Source organism: Mustela lutreola, chromosome 11 (genome assembly GCF_030435805.1).
Source record: "Mustela lutreola isolate mMusLut2 chromosome 11, mMusLut2.pri, whole genome shotgun sequence".
Lineage (NCBI taxonomy): Eukaryota > Metazoa > Chordata > Mammalia > Carnivora > Mustelidae > Mustela > Mustela lutreola.
Genome location: NC_081300.1, coordinates 94898615 through 94911371, shown reverse-complemented (window position 1 = coordinate 94911371; position 12757 = coordinate 94898615). Strand labels below are relative to the sequence as shown.

General features: G+C 44.4%; 2 protein-coding genes across 4 annotated transcripts in view; one reads left to right on the top strand and one right to left on the bottom strand.

Moving 5' to 3' along the window:
* IFT81 (intraflagellar transport 81) overlaps positions 1-12757 on the top strand; it is a 196933-nt gene that overhangs the window by 44967 nt on the left and 139209 nt on the right. Inside the window, exon 1 of one of the 3 annotated variants that reach the window (XM_059140882.1) lies at positions 5848-6235. The exons of the other annotated variants lie outside the window; for them this stretch is intronic. The gene's annotated coding sequence lies outside the window, so the exon portion shown is untranslated. Of the gene's footprint in view, positions 1-5847; positions 6236-12757 lie in introns of those variants that run through there. 3 annotated transcript variants of the gene reach the window in all.
* The window catches only part of P2RX7 (purinergic receptor P2X 7), a 49528-nt gene that overhangs the window by 17638 nt on the left and 19133 nt on the right, over positions 1-12757 (bottom strand). The window contains exons 4-7 of the mRNA XM_059140890.1: positions 11874-11946; positions 10691-10787; positions 6476-6556; positions 5721-5850 (exon numbers count right to left, since the gene is read on the bottom strand). Of these exons, the coding sequence (XP_058996873.1) occupies positions 5721-5850; positions 6476-6556; positions 10691-10787; positions 11874-11946 (381 nt within the window). The remainder of the gene's footprint in view (positions 1-5720; positions 5851-6475; positions 6557-10690; positions 10788-11873; positions 11947-12757) is intronic.

The following is a 12757-nucleotide window of genomic DNA, read 5'->3' as shown; positions in this document are numbered from 1 at the left end:
TGACCTGAGCCGAAGGCAGAAGCTTTAACCCGCTGAGCCACCAGGTGCCCCTCATTTTTCTTTTTTTATAGCACAACTTATATATTTCAAATGGACAAAAAATTAGTATCATTTATAGTTATCTTAAGATAAATTGCCTTTGAATGGGAGCTTCCTTTCCAGTACTTTGAGGTCTACAAGACGTATCTAGAAAATATACTACTGTGGAAAATGACTGCTTAAATCGAATGGGGGAGAGGGGAGGGCCTGTGGTTTCTCTTTTTTGATTAATTGCTGTAACACTGTCCTTCAAGTGGCTGAGGGAGTTTCATGTTTTCTTTAGACATTATTAGGCGCCGGAGCTCTCACAGGACAACTTTGATGCTACATGAATTCTGCCATTTTGCTAGCACTGATACAGCTCTTGGGTCTACCACTCCAATAGAACTATTAACACCATTCATATTAATTTTTGTTACATATCTTACAAAGGGGGATATGGGGCACTTGGGTGGCTCAGTGGGCTAAAACCTCTGCCTTCGGCTCAGGTCATGATCTCAGGGTCCTGGAATCGAGCCCTGCATCGGGCTCTCTGCTCAGTGGGGAGCCTGCTTCCTCCCTTCTTTCTCTCTGCCTGCCTCTCTGCCTACTTGTGATCTGTCTGTCAAATAAATAAAATCTTTAAAAAAACAAAACAAAACAAAGGGGGCTGCTTCTGGGTATTTAGGTCCACATTCTATTTTAAGGTTGTATATTCAGTTTTCATTTATTTATTTGACAGAGGCCCAGTTTTATTTATTTATTTATTCATTTATTTATTAGAGGCCCAGTTATCATCCCTATCCATCTTGTAAGTGTCATGCCTTCGTCATCTTCTAGACCCCAGCTAACTGTGCCATCTCCCACTCCTTTCTGGCCTTCTTCCAGTTCTTCCAACAGTCAGAAATTGCGAGGGACATTTACTCCTGAGCGCATGGTGGCTGCCATCTTGCATCGCTGTCGCTTCATTTCATTTTTTTTTTTTTAAAGATTTTATTTATTTATTTAACAGAGAGAGATCACAACTAGGCAGAGAGGCAGGCAGAGAGAGAGAGAGAGAGGGAAGCAGGCTCCCTGCTGAGCAGAGAGCCCGATGCGGGACTCGATCCCAGGACCCTGAGATCATGACCTGAGCCGAAGGCAGCGGCTTAACCCACTGAGCCACCCAGGCGCCCTTCATTTCATTTTTTTAAAACAGCTTTAAGATATAGTTCACATACAATTTGTGCAAGTGTATTCAAGTGTATAATTCAACTGTTTTTAGTATATTCACATATATGTGTGACTGTCACTTTCCAAATTTTATAGTTTCGTTGCCTCCAAAAACCCCTAAACCTTCATCAATGCCCTTTCCACCCCTCCTATAAGCCCTAAACAACCACTAATTTACTTTCTGTCTCTATAGAGTTGCTTATTCTGAACTTTCATATGAATGAAATCATATGTGATCTTTTATGGCTGACTTCTTTTACTTAGCACGATATTTTAATTTTTATTTATTTATTTTTTTAAGTAGGCTCCATGCCCAGTGTGGGGCCTGAACTCACAACCCTGAGATCAAGGCCTGAGCCAAGATCAAGAGTCAGATGCCCAATTGACTGAGCCACCCAGGTGCTCCCACTTAGCATGAGGTATTTTTTTTAAGATTTTATTTTACTTATTTTAAAGACTTGAGAGAGAGAGAGAGAGAGAGAGAGCATGAGCTAGAGGAGGAACAGAGGGAGAAGGACAAGCAGACTCTGTGCTGAGACAGAGCCCAGTGCGGGGCTCCATCCCAGGACTCTGATGTCATGACCTGAGCTGCAAACAAGAGTTGGAGGCTTAACTGAATGAGCCACCCAGACGGCCCTTAGCATAATATTTTTAAAGTTCACTCATATTGTAGCCCATATCTGTACTTCATTCTGTCTTATGATGGAAGACAATTCCATTGTGTGGATAGACTACAATTGGTTTATCTGTTAGACATTTGGATTGTCTCCTCCTTTCAGCTATTATCGATAATGCTTCTGTGAACACATAATGTATGAATTTTTGTGTGGACATGTGGTTCACTTCTCTTGGGTATGTACTTAAGAGTGGAATTGCTGGGTACATTTGACTTTTCGGTCTCAGTCCTTATCTTTTCTCCCATTCAAATATTTCTCCTACCATCTCTCTAGCTAAATCATCATCTTCCTCCTCCAAGACTCAACTTACATCTTTCCTTATCCGTTCAGCTACCCCATCCCCCTCAATTCAAGGTGATCCTTCTCTTTTCTGAACTTCTAAGGAATCTCTCTTTTTTAAAAGATTTTATTTATTTATTTGAGAGAGAGAGAATTAGAGAGAAAGAGCATGAGAAGGGGGCAGGGTCAGAGGGAAAAGCAGACTCCCACTGAGTAGGAAGTCTGATGCGGGACTCAATCCCAGGACTCCAGGATCATGACCTGAGCTGAAGGCAGTTGCTTAACTAACTGAGCCACCCAGGCGTCCCTCTAAGGAATTTCTTAATCTCTTACCTCTACTTGGTACCTCTTTCTTCCTACAAACATGTTGTGAGCACTGACTATCTTATTTCACTGGTTCTTAGACACCATTGCTTATCAGATGCATAGTTTTATTTTTATGTTCCTCTCAGAAATGCTATGAATTAAACTGAAATTCTGTCAATCGAAAGCACTTTCTGATATCAGAAATATTAAAATGTGGAAAAAAGTATGTTCTTTGCATTGATGAAAGGTGGTATTTTCAAGTATGCTAGAATCTAGGGATAAAAAGATGAGTAGCAAGCAGACTCTGACTTGGAGAAAGGGGAAATACAGAATAATCACAATAGTCATTTGTTGGCATGAAGCTAAGTACTCGGCTTATTATTGTAAACATCTGAAGTTTCTGTCACTCAGCATCCTGTCCTCCTGGTAAAAGTGCCTGGAATTTTCTTTAGGTAATGTTTCTCTCAGCTGAGTGGTTTGAATGGGATTGTCCCCTGTCCCAGCTCCAGGAGAGGCAACATGAACTAACCTGGCCAGTAAGGTCTGTGTGTTCCTCTGGACCTGGTGACTGGTTCAGGAATAGGTATGTGGCCCAAGATAGACCCATCAGAGTCCTCTCTGAGACATTTTGCCAGAACCATTAAAAAAGAGGTCATCTGTGGTTTGGGACCACTAGCCAGAGACCACGACAATCCAGAGCAGCATTGTCCAGCAGAATCTTCTGCAGTGATGGAAATATTCTCTATTCATGCTGTGCAGTAAAGTAGCCACTGGCCACATGTGACTGTTAAGTGCTTGAAACGTGGCTAGTATAACAGAGGAGATAAATATTTCACTTCATTTCAATTAGTTTAATTTAAATAGCTTCATGTGACTAGTGGCTACCGTATCAGACAGCACAGTTGTAGGACTTTGGTGGCTTTGCCTTTACATACGAGTAGTCTGCCTATGAGTGACATCACCATTAAGGAAACAGCAAAGGGATGAAAGGAGTCAGATTCCTAATGACATCATTTGAGTTTCTAGATGCAGCCATGCCTGCTGCTATCACATGCTTCATTCAGTCAACAAATATTTATTGAGTACCCACTATGCTGAGCAATACACAAAAATTAACAAAAAAGTCCAAAGATGCCTGTCCTCATGGAACTTATGTTCTAGTCAGGGAAGACAGACAACAAACAAATGGATATATAAAATATATACTATGTCAGGTAGTGCTAGGTGCTGGGGATAAAAATAAACCTGACAAGGGCCATAGTGCCTGCTGGGATAGGGGTAGAAATTGAAATTATCATTGTAAGGTTTTATTCGGGGTGTGGGGGAGGAGAGAGAGAGTCTTAAGCAGGCTCCATGCCCAATGCAGAGCCCGAGGCGGGGCTTGATCTCACAACCCTGAGATCATGACCTGAGCTAAAATCAAGAGTTGGATGCTCAACCTACTGAGCCACCCAGGTGCCCTGAAATTGTCATTTTAAAGGTAGTGGTAAGGTGGGGCGCCTGGGTGGCTCAGTGGGTTAGGCCGCTGCCTTCGGCTCAGGTCATGATCTCGGAGTCCTGGGATCGAGTCCCGCATTGGGCTCTCTGCTCAGCAGGGAGCCTGCTTCCTCCTCTCTGCCTGCCTCTCTGCCTACTTGTGATCTCTCTCTGTCAAATAAATAAATAAAATCTTTAAAAAAAAAAAAAAAAAAGGTAGTGGTAAGGGAAAGCTTCACTGAGCTTATATTTGAGCAAATATTGGAAGCAGCTGAGGAAGACAGCTAAGGCTGTGTCTGGGGCAAGGCCATTCCAGGAAGAGGGAAAAAGCAGAAGAAAATAAGAAAACTCCCAAGATGGGATGCTCCCTCTCTAAAACAAACAAATAAATAAAATCTTTAAGAGGCGCCTGGGTGGCTCAGTGGGTTAAGCCGCTGCCTTCGGCTCAGGTCATGATCTCAGGGTCCTGGGATCGAGTACCGCATCGGACTCTCTGCTCAGCAGGGAGCCTGCTTCCTCCTCTCTCTCTCTGCCTGCCTCTCTGCCTACTTGTAATCTCTCTCTGTCAAATAAATAAATAAAATCTTTAAACAAAAAAAAGAAAAGAAAACTGAGGTATGAAAATGTTTTGGGTGTACAAGAAGATCCATTTCCCTTGGTGTGTCTTAACATGAGTTAATAATACATGGTTCTTTTTTTTTTTTTTTTCTATTAAGCTAATTGAGTTTGGTTTCTTTTTGCCCCCAAAATGTTTCGTTCTTCTTTTTTTTTAAGGATTTTATTTATTTATTTGACAGAGATCACAAGTAGGCAGAGAGGCAGGCAGAGACAGAGAGGAAGAAGCAGACTCCCCGCTGAGCAGAGAGCATGATGCGGGGCTTGATCCCAGGACCCTGAGACCGTGACCTGAGCCAAAGGCAGAGGCTTAACCCACTGAGCCACCTAGGCACCCCCAAAATGTTTCTTGATTGATTCTTTGCTTACATCATTTGAGTTGGATGTCTATAAGGTGCAGCTGGGAGAATCTTGACTAACCCAAGTGTGGTGGCCTGAATAATAACTCCCAGTGGTATTCCTAATCCCAGGTCCCAACCCTCGGCATCTTCGGATATAGTATTTTATATGGCACAAGGGACTGCAGATGTGATGAACTTAAGGATCCTGAGATGGGGAAATTATCTTGGATTATCCAGATGGGCCCTACATGTTTCCTTCTATAAATGCTCTCTCTGAAAAAGACCAGTAGCTTTGTAAGAGGAAGGCAGAGGGAGATTTGGCACAGAATAAGTCAATGTGACCACTGGCGCAAGATGCTATGCAGCTGGCTTTGAAGCTGGGAGAAGGGGCTGCAAGCGTTTAGCTCTAGAAGGTGGAAAAGGCCAGGAAATGGATTCTCCTGTGGAGCCTCTGGAGGGTGCTTGGCCCCGCCGATACCTTGATTTTGATTTGTGAAACTGATTTTGGACTTCTGACCACCAGAAGTATAAAAGAAAATGTGTGTTGTTTTAAGCCACTGAGATCATGGTGGGTTGTTAGAGCAGCCACAGGAACTACTGCCCCAGGGATGTCACTCACAGGCTTGTTGTGGGATTAGGTGTGGTGATGCAGGTTAAGGCCTTGGCACCATGCAGGGATGTACTGAATGCTCAGTAAAGGGAGCCCTGTAACTAGGACCCAGGGGCCCAGCCTCTTGGCCATTTGACATCTTCCATCCCCCAACTCAAACCCTCGCCGTCCAAAGACACCACCAACCTGAATTGCCACTTCTGAAAAATTATCTCCTGTTTCTTGGAAAATTTCTCCCAGTCGGAAAATGGGACACTGTGGATTCTGAGTCTTGTGAAAGGTACAAGTGATGTTTATACCTGGCAAGATGTTTCTCCTGCATGAGAAGCAAGCAAGCAAACATATTTTTGAAAACTGAGACCCATCTCCTTCATGGGAGTGACCCAGTTTGTGGCTGGGTTCCATGAGGGGCCCCGAGGAGCCTCAGCCCCTGGGATTCACACCCTTGTGTGGTCCCCTCCCACCCTGCGCAGTGTCCATCTGTGCGACCGTTAGCATGTGGCAGAAGTGATGGTGTATCACTTCCAGGCTTAAGTCATAAAAGCCCGTGGCTTCCATCTTGTTTACTGTCTTGCTGGCTTGTTGTCTGTCCCTCTTAGATCACTTGCTCTGAGGGAAGCCAGACACCATTCCCAAGGACACTCAAGCAGTCCTGGTGGAGGTCCGTACGGTGAGGAACTGAACCTCCTGCTGACAACCAGGTGAGGGAGCTTGGAAGAAGTTTCTGGTCTCAGTCAAGCTAGAGATGACTGCAGTCCCCACTGACAGCTTGACTGCAACCTGAGAGATCCTGAATCAGAACCATCCATAGAAGTCATTCCCACATTCCTTACCCCCAGAAACTGCAGGAGACAATAAATATTGGTTGTTAAGCTTCTAAATTTTGGCATAATTCACTACACAGCAGTAGTGGCTAATGGCCAGACATTCTGGGCACTTACGTGGTGTAGTTGTGGCCAGGAAAGTCGATGTTATTCTTGATGAGCACAGTGAAGTTTTCGGCACTGTTCAAGAGCGCGGGCCTGAGAGAGAGGCGAAATGGGGATCAGTGGGCCAATGGGACCACGGGCTTCCGGTTTCTGGCTGGGGTCATTGCAATGAGTAAAGAGAAATATAGTCTAGTAGGCAAAATTATCCTAAAAATCTAAAAAAGAGGAAGAATGTCTCTCTTCCTGAGACCCCCGTGGCATTTACTCTAACCCTTCTCACACTCTGATGTAATTGTGTGTTTAGGATGTGTGGTGATGTACTGGTAAATGGTTAACAGCCAGGTCTCTAGGAGGGAAGAAAAACTCTGACATGTAGTATTTACTAATTAGTGTAAGCACCCCCATCATGGCTGATCTCAAGCCACTAGTGGGTATCACTGAACTTGGAGTTGGGAGGGGATGAGCATAATTGGCTCAGAGTCAGTATAAGCCAGCTTCAGCAGCCCCCTGTTTGTATCTTTCCCTATAGGTTTGGATTCTTTCTACATGTATAGTTGGCTCTATCAGTCATAGGTTGATAGGCACTGGGTAGCATAAATTCCCCATGAGTTAGAGGAGCCCAAATTTTCGACTTTAGGAAGGTCCATTCACAACCCATTGATTCATTCATTTGACAAATATTTATTGGCCTGGGCATGGGGCTGGGCACTGGGAATATAGTGATGAACAAGATAGTCAAGGTTTTTGTCTTTATGCAGTTGACAGTCTGCTAAAGATGGAGAGAATTGGCTGTGGATAGAGTTACAGCTGGTACCTTATTGTTGGCAGGCCTGAGTGGGTGGCAGATATATATAATGGGAGTAGCACCAGGAAAGGATGGAGGTATTTGGAAAGGGGCACCAAAAATGATCTGCTTTTTATTCCAGAATTGCCAGAGCCCAGCTTTGCCTCTATTTAGGATATAACTATAGAGAACACTATAGGTTTTGCCTGTCCAGCATCCTTTCCCTCTGTTAGAAGCGCCTCAGTTTTCTTCCTTTGAGATAGCCAGGTCTTTTCCACTCACAGCCCAGAGGTTTTGGTGGGGAGGTGTCCATTTTCTGGACATTTATAGACCCCAGGGTGGACTCGTGACCCAGAGCTGGCTAAACACAATAACCCTGTCCTTTCATGGCTATAGTAATTGGTTGATAGATTTTCATGTGATTTAAGCCAATGAAAACATTTTAGGACTTTTGTAGGAAATACTGGAAAAAGAAAAACTCATTTTCTTTAGGATTGCTAGTAGTAAAGACAGTGTAAACCTGGAGTTTCCTGGACCACAGTGTGAGGAAAGCCAAAACAGAAGAAAGAATAACTGGGGGTAGGGGATGGGGGGTGGGATGGGGCTGGGGATTGGAAGAAACAGAAAGAAAAAGAATCTTAATGACATCATTTTTATTTGAAGCCTGGATCAAGCCTTATCTGAAGGTAATACTTCAGGACTCCTCATTTACAGAAATTTTATTTTATTTTATTTTTAAAGATTTTCTTTACTTATTTGATAGACAGAGATCACAAGTAGGCAGAGAGGCAGGTGGGGGTGGGGGAAGAAGTAGGCTCGCCACTAAGCACAGAGCCCAATGTGGGGCTCAATCCCAGGACCCTGGGATCATGACCTGAGCCAAAGGCAGAGGCTTTAACCCACTGAGCACCTAGGTGCCCCAGAAATTTTAAAAAATAATAACATTGTCTTTTTTCCTGAAGCCAGTTTAAGTTGTATTTCTGAAATTTGCATTAAAAAAATCTTATTTACACAGATACCTACCACATGCTAGACCGTTTACCTTTAGAACATTCTAAATCCCATGCTTCTGGGGCAACATTCTAAGAATAAGAGGACTTGAAACTTGAAAGATCAAAACCCTTTATTCCTCTCTTTTGATATTTTTAACTTTCTTCCTTGAATTATAGTTCTCTGTGCACATGGCTTACCTCCGATTAGACTGCAAGAGGCTTGGGATCTACTCTCTGTCTGGGTCTGCTTGTATTTTTAGCACAGTTCTCTTGTGCATAGTTACATATAGAATAAATATCTAATACCTCCTATATGGTATTGGATGTGTTGACTGAATAATTAAATGAATCATTTTAGTAATCCCTTTGCGTAACATACAAGGAAACTAAAGTTCAGGGGATTCTTGCCCAAGGTCATATAAAACTGTGCAGTCCAGGGGTGCCTGGGTGGCTCAGTGGGTTAAGCTGCTGCCTTCGGCTCAGGTCATGATCTCAGGGTCCTGGGATCGAGTCCCGCATTGGGCTCTCTGCTCGGTGGAGAGCCTGCTTCCCTTCCTCTCTCTCTGCCTGCCTCTCTGCCTACCTGTGATCTCTCTCTGTCAAATAAGTAAATAAATTAAATTAAATAAAAACAACAAGCAAACTGTGCAGTCCCAGGACCTGTACTTTGGAGATGCCTAGTATTTCTCTGATGAGTAAGTTGGCGACTGAAAACTGTTAGGGCCAATTTAATGTTAAAACCTGTTTAACTATTAGGGCCTGCTTATCCAGAGCAACTCTATATTGCCTAGGTAGCCATATTGTTGTTTACATCCACGGACTTCATTCCGGGAATAAATGCCCCAATAGTTCCTGGTATGGTTCCGGGTATCGATTCCGGGAGTAAACGCCTTAACAATAGAAGCCACGTACCTTAGGTCTGTGGTTATGCCCTATAAAACCAACCTGTGAGATCGGGAAGGGGTGGTCGCTCTCTTTGGAGGCGGCCCTGGCGGGTCAGTCTGACTTCTAATGCTTGGCATAGAATAAAGCTCTACATAACTTTCACTTTATCTCAGTCTTGTTTCCCTGGCGGGTCAGTCCAACTTCTAATGCTTGGCATAGAATAAGGCTTTGCATAACTTTCACTTTGTCTCAGTCTCGTTCCTTTGATAACGGACCCCAACGAAAACTACAGGCAATCAAGAGGCCTCTTGCCTTGAACTGATAGTTCCCTCAGGCCCTGGGCAATTCTTTCCGTGAAAAAGAAACTTCTCTGACCTAGAAATAAACCTGGGTAGTGCCATTAATGATTGAGGACTGGACAGGCTGACACTGCCAAACACTTCCCACCCTGACAAGGGAAGCCTTTGCCTGGACCTTCTAAAAAGTCATTTTGGGGCAATTTTCTCTTTGCCCCAAAGATGCCGATGGTGTGGTTTTGAGTCACATTCATTTAGAGCTGTGTTCTCCTGTATGATATCCCCTAGGCATGTGTGACTATTAAAATTGAACTTATATTAAAAATTCAGTTGCTCAGTTGCAGTCACCACATTTTAAAGTGCCCAATGGCCACTTGTACCTAGTGGCTACCATATTGGACAGTGCAGGTACAGAACATTTTCACCATTGCAGAAAGTTCCATTGCACAGTGCTGGTCTAGAACCACCACACTTCCAGGGGCAGATCATTTGTGTGCGAGTGTGTTCGTGCCGTTATACAACACTTACTATAAACCAGGCATGGGGCTCACTTTACTTTTGAGGTACAAGTATCATCTCATTTAATTCTCAAGAGAGCCCTGTGAGTGGGGGCAACTATTTATCCTCATTTTAGAAATAAGGGAAATGAAGCTCAGAAAGGTTAAACTGCTTGCTCAAGGTCACACAGTGAGGAAGTGTTAGAGTCAGAATTTGAATCCAGGTCTCTCTGTTCTTCTGCTGAAAGTACCAATCTCTGTGGTTTCTGAGATTTAACATCAAGTTCTGCTTTCTGGGTCTGACTTTGTGTGTTAAACAGAAGAATCAACAAAAAGGCTCCACGAATCTGTATGTCACTGTGACCACTTCATTTAAGAAAACTTCTCTCCCTCCCTCCCTTACTCTTTCCTCCTCTTTCCTCTCCCCTTCACTTCCCCTTTCTTCCTTTTTCCTTTCTTCCCTCCCTTCCTGCCACCTTTCCATCCTTAATCGCTCAGTATGGACACCGACCAGTCAGAGTGGGACCTGCTGTACTGCTCGAGGAGGGCTCCAGAGGTGCTTTGTAAGGTGCTGGGACAGCCAGGGGCCCAGGGTTACCCAGGGGTGCTCAGGGTAATAGTCATATACCAGTCAGTACAGAATTATTGCAGTATTTTTAACAATCAGCATGGCCTTCTCGGAGACCACTGGTGTGCCGAGTCAATAGGACCCAGGACTTTTCATCTGCTCAATGATCAGGGCCACCCCATCTCCCCCCATCCCCGCAGCTCACCGGGGGGGCTCTCCCACTTCCTCGACGGGACACCAGGCGGAGACTTCACAGGTCTTCAGCCTTTCTTTATATACTACACACCTTCCGGTCTGGATCCCTGGTGTGGAGGTGGGGAGGGCCAAGGGACCAGGAAGCACAGGTATGAAAACCATGGGTGCGTCATGAACTAAACTCAAGCAAGAGACTCTTTATTTATCCTTTTCAACCCAAGCAGTTTCAGCTTCCACGAAACCCCATTTGAACCATCAACTTACATAAGGCAACCCAAGCAAAGCGCACATCGGACAATAAGCTTTTTAAAAAAAAAGATTCAGAGAGAAGGCAGAGAGATTGTGGATTCTGTTGGCTTTTTTGGTTTCTTTGCAAGAAAAAATGCTGAGAGAAGAGCTGAGCAGGGTGTGTTCTCTTGCCTGGCATACGTGGACTAGAACTTGGCATCTAAGAGGGCACCAGAGTCCCTTAGGGGTGTACAGCATGAATCAGGGGTGTGCAAAGCCACAGAATGAACATGGCATATCTTCTGGAGCGTTCGTGTCACTAGCAGATTCTCGAGCAGCAAATTAAATAGTAAGTTGTGTTTGAATGGTCTCTGTACCAGCTCAAACACACACTTCTTATGGAACAAAATGTAACATCCATAGGCCTTTTTTGTGTATGTGTGTGTGTTGTAACCACTGATGGCTTTATCTTTTTGGTGGTGGTTTTTTTTTTTTTTTTTTTTTTTTTTGTCATGTGACTCTTTAAGTTAAAACGAGGGATACAGAAATACTATAGGTTAGTGGTGGTACCAGCCCTAGGCACCCTGGGCCTGTAATTCATACTCCTCAGCCTTTGGTGAAATTTGTGGGGGAAAGCTCAGCATACACAGATGGCACTGGGGGCCATCGGATTTTTTTGTCAATGAGAACCCCGAAGATGCTAATTCTGAAGGATTTCAGGAGCTGCAGGAGCAGGAGCTGATCTAATTCACTAGGGAATTAGATCACATTGCTAGACAGTAGCCAGTCTTCTGGGGACAGAGCAGAGGCATGGGACAGACATAGGCTCTCCCATGGCCTAGTGAGGGGGGAAAAAGGCAGCTGAGAGCCAGAAGCTAAAGATTTGAACTTTAGGGCTTTGTGAATGTCATCAGGGTACCAGACCACCTCCCCCCTCGGGATCCCAGAAAAGAAACAGAACATACCTTTGCTCTGTGGGTCCATCCGTCCCTCTTTACAGTTCTTGTCAGAGGAACAGGTCGTCCTCCTGGCGGGAAACTGCAGGGAGAAGGACAGGATAGTGGGGAGGGAGCAGCATGGATCTCTCAATACACAGAAAAGCACATGCCCCTGTACGCACCAAAACTTGTACACAAATGTTCACAGCAGCCGAAAAGTAGAAACAACCCAAACAGTCATCAGGACAAACAAATAGTAGTGCATTCATAAAATGAATATAACATGGCCATAAAAAGGAAGGAGGCACGGATACCTGCTACAACACGACGATGCTTCAAAATGCGATGCCGAGTGGAAAGAAGCCCCAAAAGGCCACATATCGTATGATCTCAATGATACGAAATACCCAGAATAGACAAATCCACAGAGACAGAAAGTAGATCAGTGCTTGCCAGAGGCTGAGGGAGGCGGGGGATGGGAGTGACTGCTCATGAGTACAGGACTGCTTTTTGGCGTGATGAAAATGTCCTAGAATTAGGTCGTGGTGTAGTGGTACAACATTGTGAAAATACGAAAAACCCCTCATTGCTTCACTTCAGAATGGAGGACTTTATGGCATCTGAGTTACATGTCAATAAGAAATAAAAATGAAAATCTAAAAAGCAGATGCCAAAGCAGCCAGGTACCACTTTCAGGGAAAGCCTCCCGGGCTGGAGGGCAGGAGGCCTGGTCCAAGCAGCGCCTGACTGCAGAACTGGGCAAAGCCACCAGCGCTTCCTCCTGGCCTCAGAAAATGAGGTCAGCTAGGTCTCAGGCCTGAGGACAGAAGGAAGAAAAGAGAAATTCGATGACTCGTTTATGCACATTTGAGTTTCTGTGTTCTAGGGAGCAGGTTTAATGGCCAGCCTTA